Below are 25,719 nucleotides of genomic sequence, written 5' to 3'. Positions count from 1 at the left end.
TTAAATATTAATGGCTAATATAACCTTGAATCACTTTTGTCTCAGCTTGGTAGCGAAGACAAGATAAATTGTAATAATCTCCTGAAATATCCCTCTGGCCCTTTCTTGTAACGGAGTGGAGAGAAGCCTGATGAGAGGAATATTAATAATACCTGAGATCTTTAAACACCATGTTTATGAGGCTCGCGAATGTTCAAGCGATATGTGTGAAACGCTCCTTTTCTGTACTGTACACATCTTAAATAGATGGTATTTTTTTATGCTTCTAGGCTCTGGCTTGATTGTTATGTCGCTTGGTGTGTTTAAGTAGTGAGCTGTTCTGATAAGAGACTGCAGCGATGAATTAGGGAACCTCAGAGGATGGTAAGAACACCTCATGAGGCGCTTTGCCATTTGAAAACCTTTTTGGTTCAGAGTGCAGCCCAGAGTCATATTTAATGTTCTGCTATTAAGTTTTGGATCAACCGGTATCTGCGGTGGTCTGTCTTTGTGTTCTCTCTCTTGTTTCAATGTTGCCGTGTTCTCAGGATGAACATGAAAGATTCCCCGTGAATACACGTTGCAGTCGGATAACAATTCACCTCAGCGAGAAAGCAAGCGATTGTCTAATGTCCTCAAGTCACCGAGATGCACTACAGATGCTCACACATCCCACGTCATGTTCCCATGAGATACTCAATCGTTGTTTGCGAGGCCATCTGAAGTATGTGTGAATCACTCTCTGTAGGTACTACAGTATGCATGGAAAACTGTATATGCAATGACTACTGTATAAGCAATGTTCTTGGGTTATGAATGTGTAGCAATGTATAGTCAATGGAGAAACTCCGGTCTTGCCGCTCTGCCGCTTTCCCTAGCCGTAGGCATGGGACTGCTCAGGAGGGCACAATGATTTGGACTATCCATGCAGAAAAATATAATGTAGAACAAACAAATCTCTGACATTTACTGTTGAGATACGGATTCACGTTAGCTCTATTAATGACATTTCTATCTGCAACGTTCAACCATGTTTGCCTATACTGAATGTGGCCCTGATAGTGCACTATAGCATTGATTCCAAATAACCATGTGAACACAGCCCAGTTCCTCCCCATTGCACCCTTCTTCCTCTCCATATCAGGTAATGGCCAGGCATCTACACACCCAAGAGCTTTGAAAATGGACAGCGTATTACAAACATGTAGAGAGAAAGACGGCCATTGACCGTGCTCGTACTGTACTACAGTGTGTCCTGCAAATGCCTCGGCACGCCTCTGGGCTGCCCATTGATTGGTTTAAAAGGTTCAAGGGCTGGGGTTTGAAATGAACCTCTCAGTCATTCAAAGGAAGGAGATATTAATGTTAAAGAGGAGAGAGTAAATACAGCTCAGAGGGTGTCTGAATCGTGTGAGAGAATTGCCCAGCTCTTGCCCTTGCTGCTCTCACTATAGAAACAGAACAAAACTTGCCAGAGGCAATAAGAGAGGCCAATTTGGGCTGTGTAACTAACGGTGTGACTGCTATGTGGGCAGGCAAGCGGACATTCATTGAAGGCTACTTTTTAAACATGAAATGTATTTTACGTACACTGTCTGTCGGTCATTTCTTTATGCAGTATGTTTTGTGTATAAATGTAGGCTATAGGTACATCTTGCAAACCCTGATGTTTTGCATTCCAGTTGATTATATTTGACCGCCATGTTGAGCGAATAAAGTAACCTAAGTTAGCGTAACGTAATACCATGGCCGTTAATTGCGTAGTCAAACTCCCATAGTGATATATTATGAGGTGACAAGAACGCATCACATGTTCATTAGTTGTGTTCATTTGCAAATGTATCTACAAAAAAAAGCTCTGTGTGACACAAGCTGTCCACTTTATTTGCCGTCATCAAATCTATATAACTTTTAATTGGTTAAAAACACCCCCCCCCCCCATCATGTTAATTATATTCTGTAGGCTGCGTTCTGTTTGCACTAGCAGAGACAAGGCAAGGCACATACACGCTGACTAATCCAGTATGTCCCTCTTTGCATCCTCTTATTTACCAAAAGTTTAATGAAGTGTAAAATAATGGATAAATGGACAAATAAATGGAGAAATAAACCTCGGACTACCTTTTGCTTACCTTCATCTGAATCTTTGTAAACGTCCCTAATTGCGGTGACCACTACCAATGCTGATCTGCATAAATGGTTGTCTCATTGACCAAAGTGAACTTGGGTTAGTTTTATCTGTGTGATCTGCATGGGAAAAGGCCAGTTTTATCCCATCGTGGCTGTGGTTTATCAGCTCTAATGCTACAGTAATTATTACTGTCATTGACCTCCATCTAGATCCGATCCTGTATCTAAGTACAGTGCTATTAATCTCACGCGCTGGAGAACTCAGGGAAAGCGGTAATAGCTGTGTTTGCTGTTAAAACGGAGCCTGGAGTGTGAATGTTTTTGCAATTTCGACAAAAATGTCAGGCAAATGACCTGCTCTTTAGAGGAACCTATCAAGTTGCTGTACGGGTTGAGCTATGTATTGACACAGAGCATAGAGAAATGCAGAGGTCAGTTGTACACATGTTTGTACATGCATTGATTGACCTCACCGTCGGGCAACATTCCTACAGAAAGAAAGCTATTATTTAGCATTTAAGCAGGTTTTGAATGCTATTGCTTCTGGTGGATTGTGTCAATTTTGGAAGGAATTATACATACCCTGTCTGGTTTTAGTTAGACTATGGTAATGTTGGTGAGTTCAGGGTTCACATGACTTGTCAATTGATTTATACGTAAAATGTAATGTTTTTTTACTCAACCCTAGTCTAACTCGACAAATTACTTTACAATGTTGAGCCTGAACCTGCTGTCTTGGGACGCACTCAGGATTACAACCTATGCACAATGTGCCACGTCAACTATCCTAAAACTGTGTCGTGAGTCGCCCACCGAGTTGCTCAATCGCTTGCTAGAACGCACAGCGAAGCCCCATTTGTCAACTGCTTCTTTGAGTCCTTCATATTCATTTCACCCACACATGTGTAGTTGGGACACGTGCATTCTCGTAATATTCAAATGTTGGAGGGGTGCGCATCAAGTGTAAAACAACAATGATGTTAATTCCAATTGCGATAAATCAAGAGTGAACGGGAACAGCCCTATTAAAATGTGTTGCCTCATCACTCACGCGCACTCAGCGCACGATTCATTTGATTTAGATCGGGACTCCGGATTGGGAATCGCATGATGTGTAAAGCTGTTGTATTTGGCTTCTTTTTTTACACCGTAGCAAGTAGAAGTCACTTCTTTATACTGACAGAACCATATTCACATTTGGTAATGATACAACGACCCCCATGAACCATGAGGGCGTTCTCTGTAGTTCTGCATGATTTGCAGCCCAGTATGTTTGAGGAAATCTTGAAGTATATGTACTGTGTCTTGCCAATGTGGGCCGTCGTGACACTGGGTATCCAAAGAGCCCTTCTAATGTTTTTCTTTCTTCGCCTTCTCTTCCGCAGCCGCCATACTTGACGACCCAATGGAGTGCAGCCGGGGAGAGAGATTGGCCATCACTCTGGCGAAGGACAGCATCAACCGGTCCAGTAACCGTTCCACAACAGGCAAGCTGGAGGTGGACATCTTTGAGCTGCTGAGAGACAGTGAATATGAGATGGGAGAGACCAGTAAGTAGTGGGCGGGCGAGGATGGGAGTACGAGGTGGCTTTCGATGTTCGACTTTTGTCATTCGTCTCAAAAAGTGAAAGACCAGTATGTCACGGAGTTCCACATTACAACGTCTGTCTGTCTGTCTGTCTGTCTGGCTGGCTGTCAGTGTCTGTCAGGGACTGTGTATCTGTCTGCCGGCCGTTCATCATTCCGTCAGTCATTTAAATTTAGTGCCCGTCTTCCCTTGTTATCTCCCACTTTCAGAAATCCCTTGAGTACAGCGGGATAAGTCTATCTTGTTTAGGAATATTTGTAGTAACGAGTGGCAGTGGCAAACACATTTTTGGAAAATAGCTGATGGGTTCTCTCTGTGTTTAAAAAGTATTTGGATGTGTGGATGTCAAAGGGTTTTGGACTTGTTTTGTTTCTTTGGTTGGAATGACTAGCCTGAAGATATATAGTAAATACACTATATATATATATATATAGAAAATACACTATATATACAAAAGTATGTGGACACCCATTCAAATTAGTGGGTTTGGCTATTTCAGCCACACCCGTTGCTGACAGGTGTATAAATTCGAGCACACAGTCATGCAATCTCCATAAACAAACATTGGCAGTAGAATGGCCCGTACTGAAGAGCTCAATGACTTTCAACGTGGCACCGTCATAGGATGCCACCTTTCCAACGAGCCAAAATGTCAAATTTATATCCTGCTAGAGCTGCCCCTGTCAACTGTAAGTGCTGTTATTGTGAAGTCGAAACGACTAGGAGCAACAACCGCTCAGCCGCAAAGGTGTAGGCCACCCATGCTCGCAGAACGGGACCGCCGAGTGCTGAAGCGCACAGTGCATAAAATAATTGTCCTCGGTCACAACACTACCAAGTTCCAAACTGCCTCTTGAAGCAACGTCAGCACAAGAACTGTTTGTCGAGGACCTTCATGAAATGCGTTTCCATGGCCGAGCAGCCGCACACAAGCCTAAGATCACCATGCGCAATGCCAAGTGTCGGCTGGAGTGGTGTAAAGCTCGTCGTCATTGGGCTCTGGAGCAGTGGAAGCGCGTTCTCTGGAGTGATGAATCACGCTCACCATCTGGTAGTCCGACGGACAAATCTGGGTTTGGCGGATGCCAGGAGAACGCTATCTGCCCCAATGCTCATGGTTCGGGCTAGGCCCTTTAGTTCCAGTGAAGGGAAATCTTAACGCTACTGCATACAATGAATGGCATTCTAGACGATTATGTCCTTCCATTTTTGTGGCAATAGTTTGGGGAAAGGCCTTTCTTGTTTTAGCATGACAAAGCCCACATGCACAAAGTGAGGTCCATACAGAAATGGTTTTTCGGGATCGGTGTGGAAGAACTTTACTGGCCTGCACAGAGTCCTGACCTCAACCCCATCAAACACCTTTGGAATGAATTGGAACGCAGACTGCGAACCAGGCCTTATTGCCCAACATCAGTGCAGATCTTCTTGACTGAATGGAAGCAAGTCCCCGCAGCAATTTTCTAACATCTAGTGGAAAGACTTCCCAGAAGAGTGGAGTCTGTTCTAGCAGCAAAGGAGGGACCAACTCCGTATTAATGCCCATGATTTTGGAAAGAGATGTTTGTTTTGACCATGTAGTATACTAGAAATCTAATGAGGTGGACAGAATTTGGAAAAATCTATGTCAATCGCCATGACCTTGTGATTGGATACAGTGCAATGAAATATGAACAATGCATTAACATTTCAACAAGTAGATTTTAATGCTGGTATTTTTATACCAGCTACTTTGATTAGATGGAACAGAAGGAGAATAGAATACACTTTTACCAGTCTGCTTATCTAACATGAAGTACACATACTGTGTGTTGCTAGTTTGGCTCATACTGACACTGGGTTGCTAAAAACCCTTCTAGCAGAGTGGATAATGTTTTCTTTCTTCCCTTTGGCACATGTTGTGGAGTACAAGGAGTGTAATTTAGCTAAACAGATTGCTACCCAGGCTACTGTTGCCCGTTTCCGCAACAGGCGTCATTATACTCCTTGTAGTGAGCTCTAACATATGGAGTATGTCTAGATTCTGAAATACACATTTTCGCATGAATTTAGTCAACATTAAAAAATATGAATATCACAAAAGTACCTTTTTTTGATTTTGTTAATTTTTTAGACACATTGTTTGGAACAATATACTCTCTGGTACTTTTAATGCTGTGACCCATTTTATACATAATACGTCACAATCACGATGAAGTTTCAATGGGAGAATTGCCAGAACAATCTGAGATACCCCAAAATCATTTTCACCCGCTGGCTCAGAATCGCCCTACAGAATTATGCCACCCATCAAATATAAACATCACAAGCCCGTCTAGGCAGTCACGTTCTGCTCGAGGTGCTACTCCCCAATGCATATACAGGGAAAATAAAGGAGGAAGGGTTGAGGTTAATTCATAAAAGTCTAAGCTGTTGGGAGGGTCATTTAGCTCTTTGATATTGAATTGTAGGACCCCTTAAGGTATATACATAAAAAAAATAAAAAATGATTTAACAAAATATTGAATTTGGCCTTTAGTACTATAGCCCAGAAGAAATGCATTGAATAACACAGTAATAAATGACAAAAAAGACAGTCAAAAAAATCTATCATAAGAAACGAGGTTTTAAAGTGTTTGTTCTTAATCTAGGAGATATAAGAAAGCTCGGAAATATTATGTATTTTTTTTTTTACACATATTTATTAACCCCACTACCGTCATACTTCCTGTCTTTTTTGTTAACCGGTACCAGTTACATTCAGACAAATCCCGTGGGGATCCTACAGCAAAATAGAGAACCATAGTGTTTGTGAGAATCTTCCCTTTACCCTTTAGTTCGTAGCCCAAACGGTTCGGATGCTATAAACAGAAGTTGGCACATTGACGCTATCGACTTCAGACGAGTCCCCTGACACTTGTGGGGGTCGTACAGCAAAATGGAGACCACCATTGTGTTTGTGAGAGTCTAACCTTTCCATTTGGTCACTACAGACATTTTCATGAGAAGAAAAATGTTCAGGATTATTTCATAACACCGCTCTAGCTCTGCCGCCTAAAACCGCAAATGCAGAAGTGCGACATAGGCGGATTCGGTTGATTGAGACGGCATTGCAGTTAAAAAAAACAGATGATTGACAGATAATTTATTTTATTTTATTATGTTACTTAGATTGTCGCACCGGTGCATCAATCGACTCTAGGGGGTTAAAAGCACACTGTACTGTAGGTGTATGCCATTAGATTCATACCATCGTTCAGTCAGTAACCTTATTGAACTGGAAATAAAAGCTGAAGTAAATCATTCTCTCTACTATTATTCTGACATTTCACATTCTTAAAATAAAGTGGTGATCCTAACTGCCCTAAGACAGGTAATTTTTACTAGGATTACATGTCAGGAATTGTGAAAAACTGAGTTTAAATGTATTTGGCTAAGGTGTATGTAAACTTCCGACTTCAACTGTATATCCTGCTAGGTGAATATCCATGTCGTCATTCAGCCATGATTTTGTGAAACATAAGATGTTACAGTTTTTGATGTCCCGTTGGTAGGATATTCGTGATCGTACCTCATCTAATTTATTGTACAATGATTGTACGTTGGTGAGTAATATTGACAGTAACGTCAGCTTTCCCACTCGCCTTCTGCAGATCCTTTTGAGCCACCCCGCTCTGTGTCCTCTGTATCTGCGTCTCTTTCTCTTGCCAATAACAGATGTTGGCCTTGTCGGATATTAGCAGTATATCCTGTGCGTCCTGCTTGTTGAAGAAAAAATCTTGCCGTAAGAGACGGTTGCAGAAACATTATGTACAAAATAAGTTGGGAATAAAAACACATAATAGCACAATTGGTTCGGCGCCCGTAAAAATGTGGCCAATTCTCAGAATCAGTAGAGCTTAATGGCTGTGGTCGCTCCTCCTCATACATAAAAACAACTGTATACCTCTCCCTGCTTGGTTGGCTGCCTCCAAACCCCCTCCCTAATTTAGTGCCGTCGTGGCTCTGCTCAGGCAGCAATTGGATTAGGGATGGATCAGTGGCACCAGTAAGGAGGAAATGTCACACAGCCAGCACTACCTGCCCAGCCGTGTGTGTGTGAGTGTGTGTGTGTTTGTGTGTTTGTTTTCAAAATAACTGTTGGCCTGCTTGGTCGAATGGTCCAAGATGTTGGCTTCTTCCCTGGGAGACCAGGTTTCTAATCCCACCAGTTACAAAAGCACACGTGAAATGTTGGCAAACCACATGTCTGAGTTATATGAAAAATATTCATGTGAAAATTCAGTGTCTAACTCATGTGTCTGTTTTTCCACGTGATATTTGTGTAAAACAATGTCAAACATTTGTGTAAAACATTTACAAACGTGAAATTTTTCATGTTTTTTTACACGCTCTTTTTTACAAAAAATATATATTATTATGTGGTGTGTGCATTCATGTGTATATATGAATCTGGGTAACAATACTTTAAAGTACTACTGGAGTCGTTTTTTGTACGTTAAATTTACTATTTATATTTTTTACAACTTTGACTCCACTACATTCCTAAAGAAAACAAGACTTTTACTCCATACATTTTCCCTGACACCCAAAACCACTCGTTACATTCCGAATGCTTAGCAGGACAGGGAAACGGTCTAATTCACACTTTTATCAAAAGAACATCCCTATTGCCTTTGATTTGGAGGATTCACTAAACACAAATGCTTCGTTTGTAAATTGAGTGTTAGCATGTGCCCATGGCTATCCTTAAATAAAAATAAAATTGTGCTGTCTGGTTTGCTTAATATAAGGAATGTGAAATGATTTGTACTTTTGATACTTAAGTATATTTTAGCAATTACATTTACTTTTGATACTTTAGTATATTTAAAATCAAATACTTTTGCTCAAGTAGTATTTTACTGGGTGACGTTCACTTCTTGAGTCGTTTTCTATTAAGGTATCTTTACTTTTACTCAAGTATGGCAATTGGGTACTTTTTCCACCACTGAATGTGGGTTCACAGAACTGAACTCCAGGTCCCACGCGTACATTGGCTCTCATTTGCAGATGCTGCGGCTCCCAATAAGAAGGTATTGATTTGAGGGAATCAATTCTAAACTGAATGGACTCCAGACAACCCACTGACCAAGATTAGACAGAAGTTGTGCAGAATCCATTATAATGATCCATACTTATATTGGAGAAGTTGTCACTTGTCACAGATGTAAATTGCTTTGTCCATAGACTGAGGTGGAGCGAGAAGAGAATCCAAGATGGACACATTGGCCTTTTCTAAATTGGATTTGCGCAACTACTGCGTCCTCTCTCCGTCGTCCTCTGGCCTCCCTTTAAAAAAAGGTAATCAAGGAGAGGTGGCGAGGAGAGGGAAAGTTATAACGGAGACGCTAAGAGTCGAGAAGCAGGTGAAACGTTTAATTAAACAACAAACATGGAACGAGACAACGTAACAGTAGCGTCTACGCATAAACACAGGAACAATACTGACTGGGGAAAGAACCTAAGGGAGTGCCAGATATAGGGGAGGTAATGTCCAGGTGTGCCTCATGACGTGCAGGTGCGTGTAATGATTGATGCCAGGTGTGCGAAATGATGGATCCCAGGACCGGTGGCTAGTATACCGGCGACGTCGAATGCCGGAGCGGAGGAGCTGGAGTAGACGTGACTAAAGTGGATGAAAATGCGCTTTTATGAAATGGCTGTCCTTATCCCATCGTGCGTCTTCAGGGTGGAATTCCAAAATAAACATATAAAGTAATAAAAACAAATTTAGCTAGTTTGATAGAAAAAAACGATTTCAAAACTCATCCACGAAGGACTCAAGTAGGTTAGACTTGTGCTTCCTCGCTAAAAGTCAATTGAGGAGGGGTGGGCCGTCTTCCATTTGCTTACTAACGAATTGACACTCTCCTTTACCACTGGACCACTTATCAATTTCCGGGTCATGGAAGAGAGAGGACGGAGGAGAGAGGGCGGAGGACAGACGTTTTGCCCAAATGACAAAAGGCCATTCTGTTCCCTATGTAAAATAGAAAATGCCAGCCTGTAAAAAGCCTCATGGGGCCAGTGGCACCGAGCCTGTCAGGCTAATCCGGTCACTTTGTAATTCGGTGAAGCCATGCAGACAGGTGCAAATGTGCTTTAAATGGAGGAGAGAGGGGTAGGTGGTTGGGAGAGGAGGAGGAGGAGGGGAATGTACGGGACACTCCATTGGATGACAAAGGGAGTATTTATTAATCATTTGATTCACTGCTCCTGTAAATTTTCTATCTCGTTCGGCGAGAATCCCGAGCTTTGCTCCACTGGCTCAAAAATGGTCCACCTTTACTCTTCCTTTATACATCTTTACCCTCATTTGGGGTTTGTTACTGGCCCATCCACCACCTCAGCCAGTCTGTCGCCCTCCTCTGTGTGTCCCAAATGGCACCCTATATAGTGCACTACTTTTGACCAGAGCCCTGGTCCAAATAAGTGCACTACACAGGAACGAGGGTGCCATTTGGGCAGCAGACCACATATTCAGACAGCAGTCCTCCTCCTGACTGCCATAGAATGTTAATGAAAGACAGGGATCAAGCCCCACCTGAAATTGCATTTTGTTTCCCCTGCAAGTAAGATTTAAGCCCAAACCCATGTGCAGGGGACTGCAAAGGAAATACTGTGTTCTATTTCTTCTTCTCCCCTCCAAAAAATTCCATTTCATACACTGATTCAGTGTGATGGTGAATGTTAGAAAAGAGATATCACAAATGCTTTTGGAAGACTGATCAAATATCTGATTGGTTTAGATTTAATGTAGTTCTCAGCTATTATTTTAACTACGTCGGTGTGCCCCTGCATGGCAGCAACTGTTGGTTGGCACTAACTCCTACATGCCACTTTTAAGTACTACTTTCGTCCCCAATTGTTATCTTAAAATGAAGGATTGTTGACATGATATTCTAAGTGGTTAGCAAAAACTTCCACATGACCAGAACTCATTCCAACCTGTTGCTACAGTAATTATGTTCCATCATTGCACCACCGTTCAATCTGTCATATTGTAATCTATAGTCGTAGGTTTACTACCGGTGATGTGAAATCAGATACAGAGCAGCTGTAAGTTAATACATCAATAGAACATGATCAAGTTAGTAGTTAGCAAACCCAAACACCTCCTACTTATTAAAGGTTAACTGGGAACTGCTGGCTCATACTGTTAGTGCAGGTTAAAACTACACACTAAGCATCATGCAACTCCTATTTAATAGGCTGAATGTGGTATTTGGACCATGTCCTGTATTGTCTGACTGGATGCTTGTCTCTGTGTGTTGACAGTGTGCCAGATCCTGTCCAAAGGAGTGGTGGGAGTCCTGGGTCCCTCCGCCAGCCCTGCTTCCAATTCCATCATCAGCAATATCTGTGGAGAGAAAGAGGTGAGTGCTGGCTCGCATTTTGGCTCGATTTATTTTGTGTGTCACAACAGCACTGTTTGCCAGTCATATTATGGAACAATATGTTTTATCATTACTGTGTTTTTGAGACCGTGCTTGACTCATGTCAATGCCACAGCAGACAGACTATTTTTCAGAACATTCTTAGTTATTGTCTGAATTTACCCATGTTACATTCCGACAGGCCAAGAATCGGGCTCAACAGCATACAACATTAATCTAGTCAGTTCTCAGACAAATTGTAATTGGTTTGGTGCTGCCGTGTTTTTTAGTTTTGTGAAGGACCGCCTCTGAACATGGAAAATCGTAATTTATACGTTTTCAGTTCAGGGTCCTTTGAGTCGTGATGTTGAACAATTTTGCTCAGGCTCCAGTGCTTTGTGGATGATCCTAGGCTACAGTGTTTGTACTAACTGCAGGATGTTACTGTCTTTTTTATGCATGGTAATTATGCAAAATGTCAATAAAATCACATTTAATGTCCCCTTTAATGAGAACTGTGGCCATTTGATCAGTCTTTAGGCTTGGACTCCCTGGGGATGTGCACTGTCTATCCCTTTTAAATGTTCTGACTGAGCTCATTCCCTGTGTGAATACATTAACATCTAGATGAATTGTACGTTCTTAAACAAGTTAACTTTCTGTAATATATTCATCGGACCATGCACCACACAAGACTCCTTAAAGCAGTGTTTCCCAAACTCGGTCCTCAGGACCCCAAGGGGTGCACCTTTTGGTTTTTGCCCAACACAGCTGATTCAACTAATCATCGAGCTTTGATAATTTGAATCAGCTGTGTAGTTTTAGGGTCAAAAAATGTCCACCTCTTGTTTGGGAAATCAAGTTTGGGAAACGCTGCCTTTAAAGGGATACCTTGGGATTTTGGTAATGAGGACCTTTATCTACATCCCCATAGTCAGAGCATGCTAGCAGACACCCATAGACTTCCAGTCACTGCGCTAATGCTAGTTAGCATTGGCTCGCAAAACTTACTTCCTTCAAACTGGAGACAGACACACAAATGGTATCCACCAGTTCATCGGACACTCACTGCCAAAATCCGGAAGTATCCCTTCATAAACTGTTCTTAATGCTAAATGATTAAGAAATGCATTAACATGACAGGCCGAGTTCTGCAGAACTACAACAATGACGACATGTAAGCACGATGATGCCACATCAACGCTCGTCAAGGCGAACAGGATAGTGTCGAGTTGCTCTAATAGCTGTCGGTGTGTACATGACAATAGAGAAAGGTCACATTGCGCTGTTATTACCCTGAAAGTGATATCTCACTAATGGTCTCATTTTGCAAACTGGGCATATCGGGAGTCTCTCAGTGAAGGACAGCAGGGCCGGCCATGGCTGATGGAACATGTCTATGGGACTGAGGGAGGGAGAGTGCTTTGGCCACTTTATTACGGCCTGTTTTAGGGGATGAGTGGAGTGCGATGGAGAATATTGTTTTCCAATATAAATTGCTGGAGGTGTGTTTAAATGCAGTAGCCACATAGTACTAATGTTGATTAACAGTTTTTATAAATGGTGTTTAGATTATTAATATGTGCTAGAATGATGTGCATCCAACACTGACAAATAAGATCAATCAGCAATCAATGTGTCATGTACAGTGCCTTCAGAAAGTATTCACACCCCTTGACTTTTCCACAAAAAAAAAGAAAAATGCCACTGGCCTCCACACCATACCCCATAATGTCAAAGTGGAGTTATGTTTTCAAACTTTTCACAAATTAATTAAAAATGAAAAGCTTAAATGTCTTGAGTCAAATAGTCAACCCCTTTGTTATGGCAAGCCTAAATAAGTTCAGGAGTAAAAATGTGTTTAAGTCACATAAGTTGCATGGACTCACTGTGTGTGTAACAGCAGCCTTCCTCCTCTTCGTCTGAAGAGGAGGTGTAGCAGGGATCGGACCAAGACGCAGCGTATTCCGTGTTCAACATATTTAACCTCTAACGCCTCACAAACCCGGATCCGGGAGCACCCCCATCAAAAAAGCTGACTAGCATAGCATAGCCTAGCCTAAAGCCACAGGGATATCATATAATAAAATGTTCATGAAATCACAAGTCCAAGACACCAAATGAAAGATACACATCTTGTGAATCCAGCCATCATTTCTGATTTTTTTTAAATGTTTTACAGGGAAGACACAATATGTAAATCTATTAGCTAACCACGTTAGCAAAAGACACCACTTCTTTACTCCACCATTTTTTTACTCCATCAGTAGCTATCACAAATTCGACCAAATAAAGATATAAATAGCCACTAACCAAGAAACAACTTCATCAGATGACAGTCTGATAACATATTTATTGTATAGCATATGTTTTGATAGAAAAATGTGCATATTTAACTACAGAGACCATTGTGTATTAGCTAATTACTCATCATAAAACATTTCTTAAAAATACACAGCGTACAGCAGATGAAAGACACAGATCTTGTGAATCCAGCCAATATTTCAGATTTTCTAAGTGTTTTACAGCGAAAACACAATATAGCGTTATATTAGCTTACCACAATAGCAAACATCACAACAGCATTGATTCAAGGCAAAAATAGCGATAACGTATAAACCACCAAAATATATTAATTTTTTCACTAACCTTCTCAGAATTCTTCAGATGACAGTCCTATAACATCATATTACACAATGCATATAGAGTTTGTTCGAAAATGTGCATATTTAGCGGCACAAATCGTGCTTATACAATGTGATTAGTGTCCAAAACATCAAGCAATCTGTCCGGCGCCATCTTGGAGAGGCACCTATTCTAATCGAAAACTATTCATAAACGTGACTAAAAAAATACAGGTTGGACAGCAATTGAAAGACAAATTAGTTCTTAATGCAATCGCTGGGTTACATTTTTAAAATTAACGTTACTTCAAGCATACAGCGTGCGCTAAAGCGAGACGCACCGAAATTCATGGCGGAATTATTATTTGACATTTGTCAACAGAACAACGAATTATCAGGATAAATAGTTCTTACTTTTTGATAAACTCTCATCAGAATCTTGGGAAAGGTGTCCTTTGTCCAAAAGAATCGTTGCTAGGTTGGAGAACGTTCTCTTCAACGTTGCAATTAGCAGTAAACATTAGCATTTGAGCCAGAGATACCCAACTTCCTACAACGCCACGAAAATAAATACCCGAAAATCGCAATATACTGACATAAACTGATATAATTCGGTTCAAAATAACAAGATTATGATGTCTTTAAAGCCTATATCGAATAAAAACACAGCCGGAAATGTCTAAGATCTATAACCAATGGTTCTAGTACAATGTGCCAAGGTCCTCAGTGCGTCAGAGCGAAGAGGGAAAAGACCAGACATGTCTTTGCCAAGTGATTTATAACCTTTGAGATCTACGTAGAGACTCCATTTCAAGTCTCCCTATTCGCTAACAACCAGGGGAAGGCGTATGCAGTGCATCTCAACCAATAGAAGACAGGCAGAGTTATACACAGGTCTCAGAGCAGCTTGGAAAATTTGGCATTCTCACATACACATAGGAAAATTGCTCTAAGTCCAGTTCTGTTTCACTCACAGATATAATTCAAACGGTTTTAGAAACTAGAGAGTGTTTTCTATCCAATAGTAATAATAATATGCATATTGTACGAGCAAGAATTGAGTACGAGGCAGTTTAATTTGGGAACGTCATTATTACAAAGTGCTAACAGCACCCCCTATTGACAAGAAGTTTTAATGACAGACGAAAACGTGAACACTTACAAAACTACAAAATAACAAATGTGGCTTACCGATACAGTCCTTTCTGGTGCAGACAAAACACAGAGACAGGAAACAACCACCCACAAAATCCCAACACAAAACAAGCCACCTATATATGATTCTCAATCAGGGACAACGATTGACAGCTGCCTCTGATTGAGAACCATATTAGGCCGAACACAGAAACAGACAAACTAAACACACAACATAGAATGCCCACCCAGCTCACGTCCTGACCAACACTAAAACAAGCAAAACACATCAGCACTATGGTCAGGACGTGACAGTGTGCAATAAGTGTTCAACATGATTTTTCAGTGACCGCATCTCTATACCGCAAACATACAGATAATTGTAAGGTCCCTCATTCACTGAATTTCAAACAGATTCAACCACAAAAACCAGGGAGGTTTTCCAATGCCTCGCAAAGAAAGCCACCTATCGGTAGATGGGTACAAAAAAAAGCAGACATTCAATATCCCTTTGAGCACGGTGAAGTTATTAATTACACTTTGAATAGTGTGCCAATACACCCAGTTACTACAAGGCGTCCTTCCTAACTCTGCCGAAGAGGAAGGAAACCGCTCAGTGATTTCAACATGCGGCCAATGGTGACTTTAAAACAGTTACGAGTTTAATGTCTGTGATAGAAAACTGAGGATGGATGAGCAACAGTGTAGTTACACCACAACACTAACCTAATTGACAGTGAAAAGGAGGAAGCCTGTACAGAATCCACATATTCCAAAACATGCATCCTGTTCGCAACGAGGCAGTAAAGTAATGATGCAAATTGAGTACCACTCTTCAAATTTTCAAGCATAGTGGTGACTGCATCGTGTTATGGGTATGCTTGTAATCGTTAAGGACTGGGGAGTTTCAGGATAAAGAAAATAAACGGAATGGAGCTAAGCTAAGTACAGACAAAATCCCAGAGGAAAACCTGGTTCAGTCTGATTTCCAACAGACACTTAGTGATGAATTCTCCTTTCAGTAGGACAATAACCTAAAACACAAAGCCAAATCTACGCTGGCGTTGCTTAACGAAGACAGTGAATGTTCCTGAGTGGCCTAGTTAGTTTTGACATATCTACCTGAAAATCTATGGCAAGACCAACAACCAATTTGACAGAGCTTGAAGAACTTTGAAAATAATAAAATGGGCAAATATTGCACAATTCAGGTGTGGAAAGCGTTTAGAGACTTACCCAGAAAGACTCACAGCTTTAAATCGCTGCCAAAGGTACTACTACAACGTTTTGACTCAGGGTATAACGACACAGGGCGAGACCCAGATGCAAACACCGGAGGCAGATGGTTCGAGTCTGATATTTATTGAAAAACAAGGGGCAGGCAAGAGGCAGGTCGGGGACAGGCAGAAGTTCATAAACCAGGTCAGAGTCCAGAAGGTACAGGGCGGCAGGCAGGCTCGAGGCGGACTGAATGGTCAGGCAGGCGGGAACAGTGTCAGGACAGGGTCAGAACCGGGAGGACTAGAAAAACAGCGGCTGGGGAAAAACAGGAGCACGGAAAAACACACTGATTGACTTGACAAGGCGAACTGGCAACAGACAGACAGAGGACGCCAGTATAAAGACACAGGGAATAACGGGAAGAAATGAGAGACACTTGGTGGGGGGTGGAGACAAACACAAGACAGGTGAAATAGATCATGGTGTTACACAGGGGTGTGAATACTTCTGTAAATTAGATATTCTTCATATATTTCATTTTCAATACATTTGCAAACATTTATGAGAACATGTTTTCACTTCGTCATCATGGGGTATTGTGTGCAGATGGGTGAGAAAAAAATAGATTTAATACGTATTGAATTCAGGCTGTAACACAACAAAATGTGGAATAAGTCAAGGGTTATGAATACTTTCTGAAGGCACTGTATATTTTACTTTCTAAATGTATCAACCATGCATCTACAGTAGCCTATATAGTGTTATACGGTGTTTGTAAGTGTGTGTGTGTGCATGTGTGTGTGGCAGTTGTTGTGAAGGTGTTGGGGAGTCAATTACATCCTGTCTGTGCTCAGTGATTGTGTCTGTGTTCATAATTCTTCACTGGGAGAGTGCACAGATGCTGGCAAAATGACAGGAGGCCGAGTAAATAGGGGACGCATGAAAATAGGACTTATGACAGCCCTTGCTATGTGATCAACCCATTACCCACACTCAATTTATCATTCGGAGTGCCCCATATCCATCTGGGAGGCTCTAAGTGATGCTGTACAGAGCCATACTGTACCACCTGGATTTAGACAGTACCTGTTTTTATCTCTTCACAAGAAGCAATGGCGTAGCACAGATGCCGAGAACTCCTAGCTCACAGTCCGTGTATAATCCTTTTAACACCTCTTTGAGAGGTTGTGGACCGGTTCAGACCAATATTTTATGTACCGAGTGCTCTGTGAACGGCGCAACATCAATTGCGGTGCACTCTGTGAAATCTGACACCTCATTTGCTTAGGGAGCGACACATGAAATTTTCAGGCCTATGCAAACAAATGTTTTGCAGCTCAGCTTACAATACGGCACATGAAATGGGAGACCTTAGCCCATGCAGCAAAGGCAGTCTCATCACGCTGTGATGTTCATAGATGGTTTTAGAGCGCTCAACATGAAACAATACAACATTATTTTGTAGAATTTATACAAGACCACTTTCTCTCGGTCACAGCGAGACATAATCACATTGTGCTTAAAGCTGAAGTTGTAATGAGTCAGAAAGCATTTGGATTGTGTCTGCGTCGCTCAGAGGATGTTGGTCAGAAAATGCTCTGTCAGTTATGAAATAGTGCCAATTTTGTACTGTCACTAAGTATGTGTCACGATCGTCGTAAGGATTGGACCAGGGCGCAACGTGGTAGGCGTACATTTTCTTTTATTTAAATGAACACCGAACAAAAACAAGAAAATACTGAACGAAGCGTGACGCTACTGGTGTGCACACAGGCAACTATCTGTAGACAAGATTCCACAAAACACAATGAGAAAATGGCTACCTAAATATGATCCCCAATCAGAGACAACGATAAACAGCTGTCTCTGATTGGAAACCATATCAGCCCATCATAAACCATTAAACACCTAGATGACCCACCCTAGTCACTATCACACCACAACCAACTGAGAATAAACAGCTCTCTATGGTCAGGGCGTAACAGTATGATCATATTTATTTTACAGTTATAAGAAAGGTGAAATATCAAAGTCATTTATAATTTGATTGTTACTATATTTAGAAATCATTTCAATAATGTCATGTCCTATTCCCCAACTTTTGTTGAATAATATGATTTGTCATATTTTTATATTTGTTCTGTGTACTTCAGCTTGTGTCCTCAGAATAGACTACACCTCAGCAATTTATAACTATTTTTACCAGAAAGGTAAGATTTCAATATTTCTGGCAGTTTAAGCATCACTAGGTATTGTTTATGGCCCTCGTATCATAAATAATTACTTTTTTATGTCTATTTAGGCAAAAATCTAAATTTTGACATTACATTTAACCGTTTTTTATGTTTTGCTCTTGAATGCTGCAGAAAATCTTCTAAGTCATGGTCGTTGACACTGAACAAAAATCTAAACGCAACATGTAAAGTGTTTGTCCCATGTTTCATGAGCTAAAATCAAACATCCCAGACATTTTCCATACACACAAAAAGCTTATTTCTCTCAAATTTTTGGTACGAATTTGTTTACATCCCTGTTAGTGAGCATTTATTTTTTGCCAATATAATCCATCCACCTGACAGGTGTGGCATATCAATAAGATGATTAAACAGCATGAGCATCACACAGGTACACATAGGAAAATGCATGGGAAAATAAAAGGCCACTCTAAAATGTGCAGTTTTATCACACAACGCAATGCCACAGATGTTTCAAGTTTTGAGGAAGTGTGCAATTGGCATGCTGACTGCAGGAAGGTCCACCAGAGCTGTTGCCAGATAATTGAATGTTAATTTCTCTACCATAAACCTCCTCCAACTGCAGACCAAGTGTATGGCGTTGTGTAGGCGAGCGGTTTGCTGATGTCAGTGTTGTGAAAAGAGTGTGCCAAGGTGGCAGAGGGGTTATGGTATGAGCAGGCGTAAGCTACGGACAACGAACACAATTGCATTTTATCGATGGTCATTTGAATACACAGAGATACCGTGACGGGATCCTGAGGTCCATTGTCATGCCATTCATCCGACACCATCCCTTCACGTTTCAGCATGATAATGCACGGCCTCATGTCGCAAGGATCTGTACCACAGGAGGTTGGTGGCACCTTAATTGGGGAGGATGGGCTTGTGGTAATGGCTGAAGAGGAATAAGTAGAATGGAATCAAATACATCAAACACATAGTTTCCATGTCCAACAGATGCATATCTGTATTCCCTGTCATGTGAAATCCATAGATTAGGGCCTAATGAATTTATTTCAATTGACTGATTTCGTTATATGAACTGTAATGAACTGTATGTCAGTAAAGTCTTTGAAATTGTTGCATTTATATTTTTGTTCAATATATTTTACATTAGCTGGTACGAGCTCGAGGTGGCTTTGAAAATGAAGGAAATGTCTGACCTTTAAGCATGAAACACACAGAAAATCATCCTGCCTATAGACTGCCGATAGGTGCTTATCACAGTGGGAGGCAGTTTTTTTCTCTCTTGCTCGAATAAAAGCGGAGCAACAAACCTGCAGATTCCACTTTTAGAATCACAGTGCTTGTCAGTGACACCTTCACTTTGAGTTGCAGGTTTTTGGGCTACTTCTAAATTGCGCCGTGGCCGCCATGGCATTTCTCTCTTTTTTTTTAAATATATATTTCCCTGTGACCTGCTGCTGCTGACAATCAGGCAGTGAGGCAGGCTGTTGGTGGGTGGGTGAGTGAGTGAGTGGGAGGGCCAGAGCTCTGTGTGTGTGTGTGTGTGTGTGTGTGTGTGTGTGTGTGTGTGTGTATGTGTGTGTAAAAAGTTTGTTCAGAGATTTCAAGATCCTCTGTCCAACTTTCCTCACTCAACCTCTTCTATTGGATGTGTCTATAGTTATGCACATGGGCAAACAGGATTTATTTAGAATTATAAACTGGGTGGCTCGAGCCCTGAATGCTGAATGGTTGAAAGCTGTGGTATATCAGACCGTGCATTACAGGTATGACAAAAAAAATACTTTCAACTCTTCTAATTACATTGATTACCAGTTTATAATAGCAATAAGGCACCTCAGGGGTTTGTGGTATATGGACAGAATACCACGGCTAAGGGCTGTGTCCCCCTTAGCTGTGGTATAGCCCTTAGCTATACCACAGCTGTGGTATATTGGCCATATACAGTGCTTTCAGAAAGTATTCAGACCCCTTGACTTTCACATTTTGTTACATCACAGCCTTATTCTAAAATTGATCAAATAAAAAATTATCTGTCCACAATACAACTTCCCAATAATGAAAATTCCAAAACAGATTTTTAGAAATGTTTGCAAATGTATAAAAAAGTGATATACCTTATTTACATAAGTATTCAGACACTTTGCTGTGAGACTCAGGTGCATCCTGTTTCCATTGATCATCCTTGAGATGTTTCTACAACTTGACTGGAGTCCACCTGTGGTAAATTCAATTGATTGGAAATGATTTGGAAAGGCACACATCTGTCTATATAAGGTCCCACAGTTGACAGTGCATGTCAGAGCAAAAACCAAGCTATGAGGTTGAAGGAAGTGTTCGTAGAGCTCCGAGACAGGATTGTGTCGAAGCACAGATCTGGAGAAGGGTACACAAAATATTCTGCAGCATTGAAGGTCCCCAAGAACACAGTGGCCTCCATCATTCTTAAATGGAAGAAGTTTGGAACCATCAAGATTCTTCCTAGAGCTGGTCGCCCTGCCAAACTGAGAAATCGGGGAGAAGGGCCTTGGTCAGGGAGGTGACCAAGAACGCGATGGGCACTCTGACAGAGCTCTAGAATTCCTCAGTGGAGATGGGAGAACATTCCAGAATGGCAACCATCTCTGCAGCACTCCACCAATCAGGCCTTTATGCTAGAGTGTCCAAACAAAAGCCACTCCTCAGTAAAAGGCACATGACAGCCCGCTTGGAGGCACCTAAAGACTCTCAGACTATGAGAAACAAGATTCTCTGGTCTGATGAAGCCAAGATTAAAATCTTTTGTCTGAATGCCAAGCGTCACGTCTGGAGGAAATCTGGCACCATCCCTACGGTGAAGCATGGTGGTGGCAGCATCATGCTGTGGGGATGTTCTTCAGCGACAGGGACTGGGAAACTAGTCAGAATAGGGGCAAAGATGAACAGAGCAAAGTACAGAGAGATCCTTGATGAAAACCTGCTCCAGAGCACTCAGGACCTCAGACTGGGGCGAAGGTTCAACTTCTAACAGGACAATGACTGTAAGGACACAGCCAAGACAGATCCTTTTTATGTCTCTATTTTGGTTTGGTCAGGGCGTGAGTTGGGGTGGGCATTCTATGTTGTGTGTTCTATGTTTTCTATTTCTGTGTGTTTGGCCGGGTGTGGTTCTCAATCAGAGGCAGCTGTCTATTGTTGTCTCTGATTGAGAACCATAGTTAGGTATCCTTTTCCCACCTGTGTTTTGTGGGTAGTTGTTTTGTGTCTGCACCAGACAGAACTGTTTCGCTTTCGTTCTCCGGTTAGTTGTTTTTGTTCGATTTGGGTTTTTGCATTAAATCATGAACACTCTAAACGCTGCACCACGGTCCACTCTTCCTTCAGCCCACGAGAACCGTTACATTATGTCAATATTCCTTCTTAATTTGCTCGATAAGGTTATGAAAAAAGGGTTTATTTTATAAATGTGGCTAGTCATCTCTTGCTGCCCAAAAACATTTTGGGCAAGTTTTCAGGCCTTGTTGGTGGGTTTTGAGAGTTCATTGGGCTATACATTTTTGCTAGACCTGGCAACCCTGCATACGTCCAAGGTTAAACGTCATGAGCCAGTCACACTTCATATGCAATGGTGGCAATGGCATGCATTCCATATTGTTCTTCCCTCCCATTGTAGAACTACTATTTTGACATTTGTCATCCATTCCATCCCAGATGCTCAAATGTATGCCCAAGCTGAATCTGAAGCATTGAATTTAATGAAATGAGAGGGTGACGCCACGCTGGGTCAGTTTACCCTCCCAGGTTCTCATTGACAGTGCATGTTAATTCAGGATTATTCCACTCGGCCAAGCATGAGGCATCAACTCTGACCACTATACAAGATGAAAGCACAGTTGAACGGCCATGAATGGAAGTTGAACACATTTCGGTCTCATGGTCATGAAATGTCCATGTGTATTGTGAAGGCAGTCATCAACGTATGATATTCAATATCTGCCCTATATTTCTCTGACATTGACCTGTGTGTTGACTGAGTCCGCTGTGTGTGAGTAGTGTGTGTCGGCTGGCTCAGTTAGATTTTATTGGACACCATGTTCTCTGGCCCAGCACCACATATCAGTGTGTACGATGTGGAATTGCTTTTATACCCCAGTATGCTCACATTCCTGCCTATCCTCCATGCCCCGAGACCATTTTCCAGGAAATATCCTCTCGCCTCACATTTCCCTGGTAGTGCTTTGAGATGTACGCAAATCAGTCAAAGCAAGTCTCCTCTCATTTGCACATCTCACTTCACCATACTCAGCATCTCTGGCTGATTGCCGAAAGAGGTAGAGGTCAGCCCTGGCCAGCCCCAAAAGAAAACTCAGCAAGAACGCTTGAGAGACCTTTAGAGGGATTTCGGCTCAAATCAGCCGGACCTTTTCTTACCCCCTTATAATCACACACCATCAGCCTAATACTGGATCCCTCTTTCTGATGGTAGACAATAATTTGTTCTGGGAATTTGAATCTTGGCTAGCAGTGTCGACTGATATTTTTCGATGTACGGTATTCGGCCCTTTAAACCTACAGGCTATTTGCGGGGGGGAGGCACATTAAGACATGCCTGGTGGATGGGATGCTAGGTCTGCAGGGGGCGATGTTGCGGATGTTAAGCTCGGTGTCAGTCGGTGCATGGTGCCTCTGTTCCGCCTGCTTGCAAACAAAACACAGGTGTGCCTGCTATTGCTGCTGGATTGCAATTAGAGGTTCACAGCTGTTACACACACACACACACCCCTTGGCCGCCTCCTTCACTGTGCCGTTGATCTGTCTTGTCGAGGGTAGCCGGGAGATCTGTGCATATCCAAATTCACTCCCTCGGTCTTCCGGAAGCTGCTTTTACTTGGTCAGGGAGAAGAATGCGAGCACGGCCGCTCTCTGGTTGCCAGCGATGAACGGGCGGTGCAAATTCAATTTGGCCGTTTGTTGTCATTATAGATATGCAAAAAGCGTATTCCATTGTTCCTTTTGTTTTGTGGTCATCTGTGTCATTGCACTGGCCCTTTTTGTTTAAGTGTGAGGTGATAGGATTCCAACAAACCCATCACCGATGAGGTTCTCAGAACTGCTGAATGAATTGTCTCACAAGCTCTCCATACAAGCTTCACCATTACTGAAAATAGCCTCAGACATTTTCTTTCAGGCATGATATTGGTCACATTTCAGGTGTCAGAAGTTTGTAGATCAATTATTTATGGTTTAAGCAAACATGATCTGCCAGAGAGAACTGAAATCGCAACAGCCATGCTGAATACTTTGGAGCCAGTCAGATGGATCATATGTGAAGACAACCTGGGTTAGTATTTCTCAACATCCGGTTTGTGGACTGGTGCCAGTCTGTTGGATGCTGCTGGCTGGTCCCTGAGACACTAATTTTGTCAGTTCTACAATGTTTTATGTATGTGGTCCATTTTGTCTCACTTGTCTAACATCTGGACTACCTAATACCTCCTTCAGGAACTTCAAGAGCTTAAAGGCCTAGAGTGGTGTCAAAGCTTTAAATTCCCTACAAAGACATTTGTTGAATCAGAAGTTAAATCAAATCACATTTTATTTGTCACATGGGCCAGATAGAACAGGTGTACCATGAAACGCTTACTTAAGAACCCTTAACCAACAATGCATAATTGAAAAAACACAAGTAAGAAAAATGTGCTCAATTAACTTCAGGAAAAATAGTAACACAATAAAAGAACAAATAACAAGGCTAGGCTATATACAAGGGGTACCGGTACCGAGTCAATGTGCCGGGGTCCGGGTTAGTCGAGGAAATTGAGGCAATATGTATACTGAACAAAAATGTAAATGCAACAATTTCAAACATTTTACATTTTTCAATCAGTCAATTGAAATAAGTTCATTAGGCTCTAATCTATGGATTTCACGTGACTGGGAATACAGACATGCATCTGTTGGTCACAGAGACCTTTTTTAAAAATGTAGGGGCGTAGATGAAAAAAATCTCATCTTATCACAGTATCTCTAAAATGGAATTGTGTTCATGTCCGTAGCTTATGCCTGCCATACTATAACCCCACCGCCATCATGGGGCACTCTGTTCACAATGTTGACATCAGCAAACCTGCCAAATGCTCTAAAACGACATTGGAGGCGGATTACGGTAGAGAAACATTTGATTATCTGGCAACAGCTCTGGTGGACATTCCTGCAGTCAGCATGCCAATTACGTGCTCCCTCAAAACTTGAGACATCTGTGGCATTGTGTTGTGTGATCAAACGGCACATTTTATTTGATTGTCTCCAGCGCAAAGTGCACCTGTGTAATGAGCATGCTGTTTAATCAGCTTCTTGATATTCCACACCTGTCAGGTGGATGGACTATCTTGGAAAAGGAGAAATGTTCACTAACAGGGATGTAAAAAAAAAAATGTGCACAACATTTGAGAGAAATAAGCTTTTTGTGCGTATGGAACATTTCTGGGATCTTTTATTTCAGCTCATGAAACATGGGACCAACACTTTACATGTTGCGTTTATATTTTTCTTCAGTGTACATGTAGGTAGTGGCAAATTGACTATGCATAGATAATAAACAGAGAGTAGCAGCTGTGTGTGTGTGTGTGTGTGTGTGTGTGTGTGTGTGTGTGTGTGTGTGTGTGTGTGTGTGTGTGTGTGTGTGTGTGTGTGTGTGTGTGTGTGTGTGTGTGTGTGTGTGTGTGTGTGTGTGTGTGTGTGTGTGTGTGTGTGTGAGTCAGTGTAGTATGTGTGTGTGTGTGGTTAGAGTCCAGTGAGTGTACATCAAGCCTGTGCAAGAGAGTAATTGTAAAAAAAAAAAAAATGAATATATACAAATAAATATGGGGGTCAATGCAAATAGTCAGGGTAGCCATTAACTGTTCAGCAGTCTTATGTCTTGGGGGTAGAAGCTGTTAAGGAACCTTTTTGCCCTAGCGCTCCGGTACCGCTTGCTGTGAACAGTCTATGACTGTGTGTGGCTGGAGTCTTTGACCATTTTTAGTAGCACAGAGGCAAGAGTGAAGAAGAACAATAGCTTTTCCAAGGAAAGGGAGCTTTTTTCTCACCGCCGGCTGATCAATGATATAGGGATCTGGTGGTCAATGTTCCACTAGCCTAAAAAAGCACTGTGGGACCCACCACAGACCGCGCCATCTTCATCAACCACTCCCACCTTGGACAAACCAAACCAGTGCTCCAGCATCATTACCACAATAAACAGAGGCTGTCTCCTCTCACTTTCTCTCCCTCTCCTCTCTGTCGCCGACCCCCTCCCACCCACAGTAGCTGAGCTCCTACTATGTGTCTCGTAGTGCCACATATGATCAGACGGACATGATCACCCACACCTGCCTCCTCCCATCCCTTCCCCTTCTCTCCACCTCTGCCAGCTCTGGGGTTGACTGATGGACCGTGTTCTCCTGTGCATCTGTTCTCTGATG

The 25,719-nt window shown here is 41.9% G+C and overlaps 1 protein-coding gene across 1 annotated transcript in view; it reads left to right on the top strand.

The window, feature by feature from the left end:
- grik4 (glutamate receptor, ionotropic, kainate 4) overlaps window positions 1–25,719 on the top strand; it is a 438,773-nt gene that overhangs the window by 282,006 nt on the left and 131,048 nt on the right. The window contains exons 4-5 of the mRNA XM_055896489.1: window positions 3,495–3,659; window positions 10,997–11,094. Coding sequence (XP_055752464.1) covers window positions 3,495–3,659; window positions 10,997–11,094 — 263 coding nt within the window. The remainder of the gene's footprint in view (window positions 1–3,494; window positions 3,660–10,996; window positions 11,095–25,719) is intronic.

This window comes from Salvelinus fontinalis, chromosome 33 (genome assembly GCF_029448725.1).
Source record: "Salvelinus fontinalis isolate EN_2023a chromosome 33, ASM2944872v1, whole genome shotgun sequence".
Classification (NCBI taxonomy): Eukaryota; Metazoa; Chordata; class Actinopteri; order Salmoniformes; family Salmonidae; genus Salvelinus; species Salvelinus fontinalis.
Note: the sequence above shows the minus strand (reverse complement) of the source record. Positions and strands in the feature narration are given on the sequence as shown.